The sequence below is a fragment of the Eupeodes corollae genome, chromosome 1 (assembly GCF_945859685.1).
Source record: "Eupeodes corollae chromosome 1, idEupCoro1.1, whole genome shotgun sequence".
NCBI lineage: Eukaryota > Metazoa > Arthropoda > Insecta > Diptera > Syrphidae > Eupeodes > Eupeodes corollae.
In genome coordinates this window covers 162,412,877-162,425,262 of record NC_079147.1, presented here as the reverse complement: position 1 = coordinate 162,425,262, position 12,386 = coordinate 162,412,877, and the positions used below count along the sequence as shown (strand labels likewise).

The window sequence follows — 12,386 nt, the reverse complement described above, 5'->3', positions numbered from 1 at the left end:
CTAGTTTCTTGTACCTAAAAGCTCAATTTTCTCAGTAAGTTCTAATCGGACTTAAAGGATTTAGGATATTCCAATAAGGACTAGACAAGTTTTTCAAAAAATAAAGCAAAGCATTTTTGAGATTTTACAAAAACAATTTTATTGTTGAGCGGTCTATTTGTTCTATTTTCATGGAATAGGCCAATGACTATCAGTAGAACCAAAGAAAATTGTCTACAGGCGTAAAATAGCATGAACGAGTTTTCCGATCGACTAGCCCATTTCTTGAGGTAATACGCTCATTAAACTCATTATAACTAGTGCTGTGAAATTGCAAATTGACATCAATTTCAAGTCAATTCTCTATTTATGATGAAAGGTACACATCGTTCCCTATCTAACGATCTTATGTATATTTTTTAGTTGGCCAAAGCATTCTACATTCTCGATGTGCGGTTTAAAAAGAATATCTATACTTGACGGTACATGCTTAATTGATCTCAAGAATAAACTGAGTACTGCAAATATTTTGACTGAATTATTTAAGAATTGGAATGCAATCGGCTAATTCGAAGGAACATTGTTTGTAAAAATATCGCTAAAATAACGAAAGGCATGAAATATTGCGGCGGTGTATGACCAATGTAAATGTTTCGATAATAGTTTTATCGTCTAACATTTAAACCCGTTTTTGCGGCACCTGCTCCGATAGGCGCGTCACATTCAATCTCTTAACGAATGAAGGCTTTTGAAAATTACAGCCAGATCTAAAAAAGTTAAAAATTTCTCGTACCGTCGGAAAAATCTTAAGCACTTAGCAGCATATTTGGGAATATTGAATGTGTGATCATTTTATAAGACGTGATCTTTCATACATATACCAAGTACTGAAAGTTGATTAGGTTCCTGGATCCTCATGGATAGCGGCATTGGCGTTGTTTACGCTTTAATGCGAGAGCATTGAGTTTTTGAAGCATTAAGTTCTACACTGTTAATAATTCCCTATTTCTCAAAGCTGCCGAGACCGTAATTTAATGAGCTTAACATAAGCTGCCGTTAATGTTCCAAATCCGAAGGACAAGGAGCTGAAACTAGAAACTGTGGGTATTTAATGGATTAGGAGTGGCAGATAAGACATCGTTAATGAATATTATGAAGAGAATCGGAGAAAAAACGGAGCCCTGGGGTACACCAGCATTTTATACATGGTTTTATATTTTGTGCCATTATGGCCAGAATACCTTTCACCTTTCACAGAATACCTTTCCGTTTCAAAACCAGAGGTGAAGCATGAGAAAATATCTTTGGAACGGTCTCGATCTAAATATTTACGTCAGATCTATCAAAACTTGTTATTTTGTCAAAATTCTCAAGAGTGGAAAAGAAGAATTTTAAAATTATGTCCGTCTTTACATATATCTACATCGTGTAGATTCGTAATAGGTGTTGTTATTTTAAGGTGTAAAAAACCACACATATTACAAAAAGATCTAACGTTTCAAAGGGTGTTAAAACTTGTCACAATAGAATGAAATTATGTCCTATTAATAAGCTTTCATTTAATACCTACATACATTCTGTTGGCCTTGCGAACGAAATATCCATTTGCTTTTGTAGTAATTTTTGTTACCTTTACCCTCTGCGACGAAAACTGACCTTTTGAATGCGCGCCTGACATTCCTCCAATAATTCATTTGTACATCGCGATATCTTTTTTTATCTGAGGCCAGTAAGTTAGATGGTTGATGACTGCAAACAGCTTTTTGGCATCAAGTGAACTCAAGTGAATATACAGGCCATAAATGTACATTTTCATTCTCAGTCCATTTTCTCCATTTAATTGAAAAAAAAAAAAATGTTTATTGATCATCGAAACTAATGTTTCCGTTTTTTTTTTTTTATTTTCAATTTGTTGTTGTTTGGTTTGGACGACATATTGCAGGTCATTTGGGTTTGTATATTGTGCCGAAAGAAGCAGGAGCTTCTGTCAAAGACAGGACAATGGATTAATAAGACGCCAAATCAGGATGGTTTCATACGAAGGATCGAACCCGATGGCAGTAGCGTAAGTACAAAATAAGAAAACTTTTAGATCTTTGTTCTTTTTTGCACTTGAAAAGATGTCTTCATTCTGGAATTATATTAGGCCATTGTCGAACCACATGATTCGACCGATAAACGTCCGAAATTGGAAAGGACGCGTAGTGCTGCAGAGAAGGAAAATCTTCCAATGCAGCGGACGGGTAGTGTTCTTAGACGACAATATTCACAGCAAGAACCCGGAAACAATCGAAGAATGTCTCAATCGGATAGCGGAGTAGATGTTGTGAGCCCAGGCCATAGACGTATGCAGCCTCAGAACCAACAGCAGATGTATCAGCAACAACAACAAACACAACAGCAACATCAACATCAACAGCAACATCAACAGCAACATCAACAACAACATCAGCAATATTCAGGAGGTGTAGAACAACGTGGGGGTACTCAGAGGGAAAGTGGCATGTATCCAGAAGATGATCCGAAGTTTTATCAGGTAAATCATTTTATTTTTATTGATATGCAGTTATGTAAATTATTACAAATAATTAAGTTTTGAAGAATAAAAAAGTATCCTACCTAACAAAGAAAACACAACAAAGTTGGGAGGAAAATATCTTTATTTCTCTACATAGTTCCTTTTAGCTCGGTACACTTTTGAAAGCGGTGTTCCATAGCTTCGATACCTTGTTTAAAGTAAAAACCATCGATCTCCTCAAAAAAGCCAACAACCAGAGACTCCAGCTTTTCATTGTTGGTAAATCTTTTACCCCCGAACCATTATTTCAAGTTTTTTTCATAGTCATTCTTTCAAACAACAACCGCCATCTATACGGCAGCTCTGGTACTTCTGGAACTACCTTTTGTAATATTTTGATATGTCAATGTCATGTCAATAGTTATATCTTAATTCATTTTTTGACACGATGTTGCAATGTTATGTCCAACAAATTTAGTTTTATTACAAAGATGAGGACTTTGCTATTATGTTTTGAAAATGAATTCGCGCAAGTGGCCGTTAAAGCTGTCACGAAAAAATCCGGCCATGAGGCTTAATTTTCGACCACCTTTTGCCGAATGGGGTCACTTTATGACGTCAATTGTCTCCGGCTTATCTGTGTAGACAAGGAACTTCAGATAAATCCACAGAAAATAGTTCAGCGGCCTTGAATCGCATAATATTTGAGGCCTCCAACACAGGGAGCCCATGGCGCGAGATAACGAGCACCACCGAAAGTTTCGTGCCTTCTTGTGCAAATCAAAGATTGTCCACGTCAAGATCCTCCAATTCATGCACAAAATAGTCATTAATCATGACTCTATACAGTTCCATTTTAAGTGTAACAATATGGTCGGCTTTATTTCTGAAGAAATAAGACCAAAAAGTTTCTTAACAATAGCTTGTGGAGTATAATCACTCCAATTACGACAATTTTGCTTATTCACTTATTTATTCAACAGGGTGAAATTGATGGGCTTATGCGACAACATCCCCACTTGGTGCATCCACGTCAGCAACAAATGATCCAACAGCAGCAACAAATGATGCGTCCGCCACATCCTCAAAATGCCGATCCTCAATCGATGCAGCAACAGCATCAGCATCCGCAACAAATGATGCAGCAACCACATCAGCATCCGCAACAAATGATGCAACAACGTCCACAACGACAACTGCAACCACACCAAATACAACATCACCAACAACTTCAACAACAACAATTTCAACAGCAACAACATCCCCAACTTCAACAACAACAGGCACAACAACATCAACAACAACAACATCATCAACAACAACAGCAACAACAACAACAAGGGCAACAAGAACTACAACAACAGTCATATAATCCACAAAACATGACGTCTGGACAGCTTGCATCGGCTCCAGGCCAATTGCAGCATCATCAGTTGCCACAACCACCCCAAAACCAACATCACTCACAGGAACAACCACAACACAATCCCTCAGTCGGTCCTTATATGAGGCCAATTGTAGGTGGATCCGCTTCTGGGGTAAATGCAGACAACGGTGGTCAACAATACCATCAACTCGGTGATACGTTACAAAAGAAACACAAACGTCCACTTGGCAGTGGTCAAGATTACGGATCACCACAACAGCAATCCTTTAGCAGTTCCGAAGAGGAAATACATGGAGTGCATACGATTCATTCAGAGCACGATTACGACGGTAAGTCTTAAAAGTTTCCAATTTTTTTATAACTGTCGGAGGGCTGTACCTGTTTTCACATTTTATTTTTACTTAAATTTTTTTTTAAATGTTTATGTTGTAATACAATTTATTTAATTCTACTCTAAGCACACTTTAATTTTCTTAAAACAAATATTTAGAAACAAACAATTAAAATAAGGATTGCTTCGGGAGTGAGATGTTGAACACCGTGTTAGGATTACGAACATAACCTGATTTTTGTTTTGTTTTTCTTTGATTTGGTCTTAAGTTTTCATCCATAAATCAGAAGATCATTTTTGTAGATGAACAAATACATACAATGTACACATGTTATGGGCATCAGTATTTTATTATTTTCGAATATGTCCTTTCTTGTTTATTCAAAACACTGGTCGACCAGGTTATCTTAATGGCAATCCAATTGCACTCTTCCAATGGGTTTTGCCGACGTTAATTCAAGTCCGAAATCAAAATTAATAACGTCAGGTTTATGAGGTAGAACTTTTTAAAATTCGAAAAACACGAATAAAATAAATAAATCTATAATCCTTTTCTTCAATGTTTAGATGAAATATTTATATTATTTCATATAATATTTGAAAAAGCTGCAATTTTACAAACATTTAAAAGAATCGATAAATCAGTTTGCTAAACTGGTTTACATCAGAAAAATTCCAAACGATTTTAAAGTGAGTTTGGTTCTTGTACCGAATTTGTTGTCTAAACAATTCTTTTATATCATAACAATTTTTTGAAAACGGGTATTTTTAAAACTTGAGTAAATAGTAAAAAATTAGAGTTTGGATTCGAAATCAGCACTAAGAATTAAGTCCAAAGCTTATTTTCCAATACTATCAAAATTGTGAAATTCAAGTTTTTCTCGAAACATCATAGAAATTCAAGTTCAAAAATTCCTGAAAATAAGTAAGATAGTTAAATGATTTAAATTGTATCTCAAAATGAAAGATTAGTACTTTTCGAAGGGATATTTGAGTTTTGATTTAGGCTTAAAAATCGGGTTTTTTGTCTCGTTTGGTTGTTTTTAGCATTTTAAAGAACATATTTCAAAATCTTAATTGAAATAGAAAAATTTAAAGGTTAGATTTGAATTAAGAACATCTTAATTCTTCAATTTTGTCGACCAGTGTTATCAGAAATATTATTTTGTTAACACTGATAACAATCTATTTTTTAAAATATAATTATTTTTAAAACGCAAAGGGTGCGAAACATGCAGGTGCGAAAGATTGTACGGTATTGAGGAGTGCTTTATAATTCTAATGTTCCATCAGTGAGTTAGTTACGATAGTTGCGATTTTTAAAGTAGTTTTTCTCAGTAACCACTGAGACTTGAGCTTTAGTATGGTGCATTTCTTTCTAAAGTACCTAAGAACTTAGGTAGACATCTTGTCTTGATTTCGACAGTAGAAATTGTAGGTGGTAGGCTGTGGTTTATCGGAAAAAGATTGATTGAAGCAACTTTTTACAAACCAGGAATTTTCTAATTTGTATTAAATGTTGGTTTAACCCGCCAATGGTGACATACTCAATAAATTTCTTCTCCGTTATTCTCTTTTGGGGTACTTTAATAAAAGAGCTTCTGTTGATAATATCATTGTTTTATTGTCAAGGAGCATATCTTTAACAGACAAACACGAAATATTAGAAACACATTTCGAAAAATATCCAGTTGAAAAACTGGTCAAAGTCAAATATGCGTCACCAATGGCAGGTTAAATGATGGCAACGATTGGCATAATAAAGAGTTTCAGCATTAACTGTGGATAAAATCATAAACCTTATCAATGTCCTTGTCAACTAACTCTTAAAAAGCGGAAAGACACTGTTTTTCTTTTTGTGTGGATTTTGAGGCTGCTATTAGCAATAAAAGTATTGCCAGCACGGTAGCTCAGCTTAAGGGGGGGTTTCAATGAGGTGAACATTTTATTAATCAAGGTGATCAATAAAATTGAAATAAAACTGATATCAAAATGATATCGAAATACGACGAGGTGAATTTCTCCAAGTCGTATTGATTATAGTGGCCGCCAGCAAACTTTTTATTGGAAGTTTAACAAAACCAGCAGCTGAAAAATTTGTCTTCAAATTAACTTACAAATAAAAGAAAGGTTTTATTTTCCAGAAAGGAAATTTAAATTATGTTTATTGCCTAGAAAACCTTGGTTGAAGCCGGGATTAAAAACCAGGATCTTTTATAAAAAAGAAAGATACAATTTGAATTATTGAGATTGACGGAAGGTCAATTTTCGATCAATGTTTTGCAAAAGAAAATGATGGATATAATGATATTCTTAGAAACAACGGAGAACACTATACTTAGCTTCTTTTTGACTTCCTCCAACAGCTATCGTAGTCCTTTCTCAACTTTTCTCCACGGCAGAACAAAACAAAATCTTTAACTCAATATAAACTTAATAAAAACTATCGTACGAAATAAAATTACTTTATGTAGGTCTTTTCAAAAAAAAAATCCTTCACACAATTTTTCTTTCGTCAAAAGTCTTTATGCGCAATTCAAAAATTGGATATCCTCATGGATCCAGACTTTTCATCAGAGGGGGGGGGGGGGTCACACACTTAGATGAGTTTGTACTCACCGCTTAAAAATATTCTTTAATGTTTTGTAAAGGAGGCTAACAAAATTTAATAATCGCTAAAATGACAACTTTAGTTATCAAATTATTTAAGAACACTGTTGTTCAGGAAGGTATGGTCTAACTATTTAATTTAAATGACTCCCTACATATAAAAGCATTCCAAGATTATAACAGTTTCCTAAATATGCCATATTTAAGAGCTAAAACACAATAGTTTAGAGGGTTTTTGGTGCATTTCGCGCAGAAATGTAGGAAATTGTTTTGAAACGTTGTTTTTTCCAAAAAAACAATACAGTATTCTTGTCTTCATTTCTATTAATGCAAAAATTCAAAAATTAAGAAAATGAGAGAGGCTCTGAAATGTAAAAATGTCGTTTTTTTTAACGAAGTTTTTTTCAACTCAATGTTCGGGAGTCTCCAATGATTATCGTTATCAATTTCTTAAGAACTTTTAAGATCTTTTGTATTCAACAGAAAATCAATTTTGAAAGAAACAAAATGCACGACTGGGTTGCTAGAACTTGCTAATTTCTTCCAATAAGTCTGTTTAAAAATATTTCCTATATTTTAAGATTTAAAAATGTACCTGCAAAATAAGTTTTTTTTTTTTAAATGAAGTGCCATTTTATTTGTCAAAATTTAAATGCTATTTTATTTATCAAAAAATCTAGATTTACTTATTTTTTTACGAAAATAATTTTAAATTTTGTTTTAAAAATATTTTTATTAAGCACTAAATAAGGAGTTTATAAATATACATACGTATGTACATTTTACATTTAAATTTCGTCAAAAAATGTTGTTGAGAAAACTTAAAAACAAAATAACGGTTTTTTTTAAGGGGGACCCTTCTGGAACAATACGAACATTTGTTTTTCTTGTAGGAAGAAGCAGAATTAACAACAAAAAATTTAGAAAATATTTAAGAAAAATCACATGTTTGAACCAAACAATTATTATGGTGACTGATGTTATTTTTCGTATTAATAAAATGAAAAAAAGGCCTTACACTAATCAACCGAAAATCTTAATTTTAATCAACACAATTGTTAGAGCTCTAGGGGCCAGGAAAGTACTTTCGCTTCTTGTCTTCGGCCAACAGATTGTACTTAACTATTTCATTCTTGTAAATAATCTTAAAATTAATGTACTTTTATATAACTATGGATTGAAGTTTATATAGTTTTAAGTATTTTTCAAATGAAATAAAGAAATAAAAAAAAAAAAAAAAAAAAAAGACATTCAGACGGAAGAAATAAGGGTACCCACTTTTTTCGACTTTTCATCTGTCGTAATATCATATTTGATTAAAAGCTCTATTTATAAATTGTTTACTAATGCAAAACTTGCTATATAGTTCTTATATGTCGCAAGTAAAAATTACTTAAATAATCACTATTTAAGTGTGTCAAAAAAATGTAATAATACAATTGAAGGCTAGTTTAAGGAATTCAAAGGCAACTTAACAAAAAATTGATGATCTCTTATTCAAGGTTTCTTCTTAAAAACTTGAATATTTACTCTTTTTCTTAGAAACACCTTTTATGAAAATAGTTAAAAGCACGACTAAAGTTTTTTTCAAATTCTAGATTGAGTAAAAACAAACGTTTTAGTTGTTTTTGACAGCAAACCACTTTTTGGTGAATATCGTTAAATTACTAACAGATCTTTATATGGATTCTTTACTTATACAACTACTGTATATAAGCTTTATGGCTTTGGCATTGGTCAAAAGTTGATGAATATCTGAATTATATTATGATCATGGTCCAATCTTCAGTCAAAAGTAGTACTTTAAGCAACAAAGTTTAAGGAAGTAAAATCCAATTGTTGTTTTTATATAAAAAAATAATTAATTCTAAATATAATAGGGGTCATATCTATTAACGCAATACGTTTAGTTTTGAATTGAAGGGAATTCCTACGAAAAAGCAAGCTAATTACCTACCAGGGGGGACCCCTACGACCCCCCCTCTGGATCCACCATTGCGAGCTTGACCCTTCCGGCTTCTTGCCCTCAGGCAATCCTCTCGCATCTTTTGCGTGGTTATCGATCTGTCTCGGTCCCGCAACTTCCTCCATCCATAAGATTGGGGTATGTGACCGAGAAGCCAGGTACCTTTCATCGCACGCGATCTCTTTAAAGAGGTGATGCGATCACCCAGTAGCTCAATGAGTGAGTTCAGCTCTTCACTTTCTAACCCATTCCACCCAAGACTTTCTGGAAAAATCGTGTAGAATTCCTCGCATTACCGAGTACCTACACGCGCTTGGTTGAGGAAAAACTACTTATGTAGTGTTGAAGAAAGTCGGTAGCCAAGCCAATAATTAAAATATAAGTTATTAAGATATTCTTGGAGTGATTTTTTCTACCGTTAATACTTTATGATGGGCCCTCGGTCATACTAAGTTAAAGTCTTCATGCCTTGATGATCTTGTGGAATCCTTTCGCACACTTTGGTGCTACCTGCAAGGAGAGCAGGTCACTGGCTGATGGTCCAGGTTTCCACTAAACTCTTCTAGAATTTTGGGGCCGCAGTAAGAATTCGTTAGGGTGGTTAGCAACAAGGGAGGTGAAACTTGTTGTGGTAAAGTTTACCGCAACAGCCACGTGCAGAGCAAAATTGAATTGATGTTCTTTACGACCAAAACTAAAATACCGTCTGAAAAACAAGCACGTGATACCATTCAAGATTATTTGAGTTTTGAAAAACTCTAAGAGCATACGAGTAACTTTCAGCTGTTCATCAAGAAGTGGTTTTTTCTTAAGTTTCATTCGTTTAAGATGGCTCGAATTTTAATAACTCTTAAAACTGTTGAGAGACTTTACGCCAGTTTTTAACTTTCCATAGGGAGTTATTGTAATAGGTCCGATTGGTAGAATTGTAAATTTTAACATTTCTCGACGTTTTGAGGTCCCTAGAGTCGAAATAAAAGATTTTTAGAAAGATGTCTGTGCGTGCGTGTGTACGTACGTTTCGTTGTCCATAGCTCAAGAACCAGAAGAGATATCGACTTCAAATAAATTTTGTTATACAGATAATAAGGCAGAAAGATGCAGAAAGGGCTCTCAAGAAAATTGAGTGTGTGGTTTTTTACCATAGCAGTTTGAAAAAAAGGTTACAATTTTTAGCGTGATATCAAAAAAGTATATTTTTTGAAAAAAATCCATTTAACGGTTTTTTTTATAAATCAAAAAAACTAAAACAAAATTTGTCACCTCCAAATTTTTAGGACTAAAATATGGTTTCATCTCCAAAACCATTTTGTGCAACGAAGAATAATGTTTTCGACATGTAATAATATTTTGAGAAAAATCGAATTGACAGTTTTTTATAAAAAATAAAAATCTAAAAAAAACATTACTCAAAGTTGGTAAAAATTGAATATCGATTCAAATATCTTTTCAAAAACTTGAAATTTAGGCTTCAAACTTATTTTTTCTTATAAGAAATATTGTTTTCAACATTATAAAAATGGTGAGAAAAATCGAATTGACAGTTTTTTTACAAAAAATAAAAACCTAAAAAAAATTAATAAAAGTTGGTAAAAATTGATTTTCGACTTTTATATCTTTTCAAAAATTGTATATATTGGCTTCAAACTACTTTTATTTTTCAAAAAATATTGTTGTTAATATTCAGTAAATTTTGGAAAAAAAAATCGAATTGACAGTTTTTATACGAAAAATTAAAAACCTAAAAAAAAATTAACAAAAGTTGGTAAAAATTGATTTTCGACTCAAATATCTTTTTAAAACTTTGAAATATTGGCTTTAAACTAATTTTATCTTTAAGAAGTATTTTTTTCAACATTCAATAAAATTAAAAAAAAAAATCGAATTGACTGTTTTTTTTACAAAAAATAAAACTCTTAAATAAACAATACTGAACCTTGGTAAAAATTTACTTTCGACTCAAATAGCTTTTCAAAAGTTTGAAATATTGGCTTCAAAATTATTTTATTTCACAGAAAATATTGTTTTCGATCTTCAGTAATTTTTATATATAGATCCGACAGTCCGTTTTTTAATAAAAAAAAAAATCTAGATAAACTTTTAAGCAAGACAAATCGACAGACGGGATGGGAAGTTATCAGCCTCTTTTTCTATCTAGATCTTGTCCCTATCCATGTGATACGAAGTGTATATATTAACTTTTTTCTCGTTCCATGTTAGCATCTCGAAAACAAGAATACCAGTAGGAGTACAAGTTGAAGAAATTTCTTAATATAAATCTTTCAATTCGATTGGGTTGGGGCCAAAGCGAGTAATTTCTTATAGCCTTCACATAGCAACATTCTAGGCTGCAGTTTATTTGTAGGTTGTAGCGCAGCAATGCTGCTATCGCGCGATAGCCATAGTGGCTATAATAACTAGTATAGCAGTAGCAGTATTCTCGTCCTAGGATACACTGTTTCATGCTTCAAAAGCAATCAGTGGTAATCAGCATAAATTTTGCCTATAAGCATTCTAAGCTATACACAAACATATGCCAGAGGGTGTACATACTTTCCTTTGCGAGGAGGCACTGCACTCTAGCTGGTGCTGCTGCTGCTGCTTGGAGGTTGGAGGCTACTCCTTTTTTTCTTCTTATAATTAAGAAAATTATTCGGGACAAGCGCCAACACATAAAAAGAGTAGGTAGATTCTTGCGTTATGGCGTTATGTTATTGCAGTTTCAACGCCTTCCTTTAGTGTACAGTTTTCAAGTTTTTGTTGTTGTTCGTGAATGTGTGTGTGGGCATGGGCAAGTCCTTTGGGCTTGTAACCTACTTGCTTTAGATCCTTTGAACATGATATTTATTTTTTCTTTTTCTTCTTCTACTGTTTTTGAACTTTAATGAGGAAAAATATTGATGCAAACGACATCCTACTGTAGTTGGTTATATTCCTTGAAAATTTTCAACAAATGAGGTCAACTGATGATGGTAAAATGCTTATCCTGCTACATGTATCATTTATTCTTTATGTGTGCATTTTTCAGTCATTGTTCTAAAAATATACATGTGTAGTAAATTTTGGCATAAAACGGCATAAATCTGCATCGCACAGCAGTTGATCATTTATAATATTTAAACGCATCAAGGATAAATCACCAAAATACAAAACAAAACATCATTGCAGCAGTAAAGTGCGCTTTTAGCGCCCTTACGTTATAATGCACTGAAAGTGACATATATTAGCAGTATTTTTGTATTAGATACAAGGATTTATATTTCTTTTATTGTTGTTGTTTTTCTGTGAGCAAAACAAAAGAAAATCTGCAGTTGCCACATGGGAATAAAAATATTGCTGAAATTCAAAAAACAAAAAGTCTTGTGCCAAACATAATGTCGTCAACTTTTAAAACTTTGAATGTGTACAATTTTATGGATAAGCGTATACAGATTTTTATGATTTTATTTATTATTATCTTTTTTTTTTTTTTATTTTTTTTATAAATAGGTAGATACACATGTATCTATGAATATTGTTGGCAGAGAGTTTTAGTAAGGTAAAGATTTGCAGCTGCAGTAATATATACCCTTCAAGAAAACAATGACTCCATTTT

The 12,386-nt window shown here is 32.9% G+C and overlaps 1 protein-coding gene across 6 annotated transcripts in view; it reads left to right on the top strand.

Annotated features, from left to right (window-relative positions):
* Positions 1–12,386, top strand: part of LOC129954149 (regulating synaptic membrane exocytosis protein 1) — a 202,662-nt gene that overhangs the window by 62,794 nt on the left and 127,482 nt on the right. For all 6 annotated transcript variants that reach the window (XR_008782645.1, XR_008782644.1, XR_008782643.1 and 3 more), the window contains exons 4-6: positions 1,922–2,044; positions 2,126–2,515; positions 3,481–4,213. Coding sequence is in view for 1 of the 6 variants with exons in the window: in XM_056067867.1 (XP_055923842.1) it covers positions 1,922–2,044; positions 2,126–2,515; positions 3,481–4,213 (1,246 nt within the window). In the remaining 5 variants the exon portion in view is untranslated. The remainder of the gene's footprint in view (positions 1–1,921; positions 2,045–2,125; positions 2,516–3,480; positions 4,214–12,386) is intronic.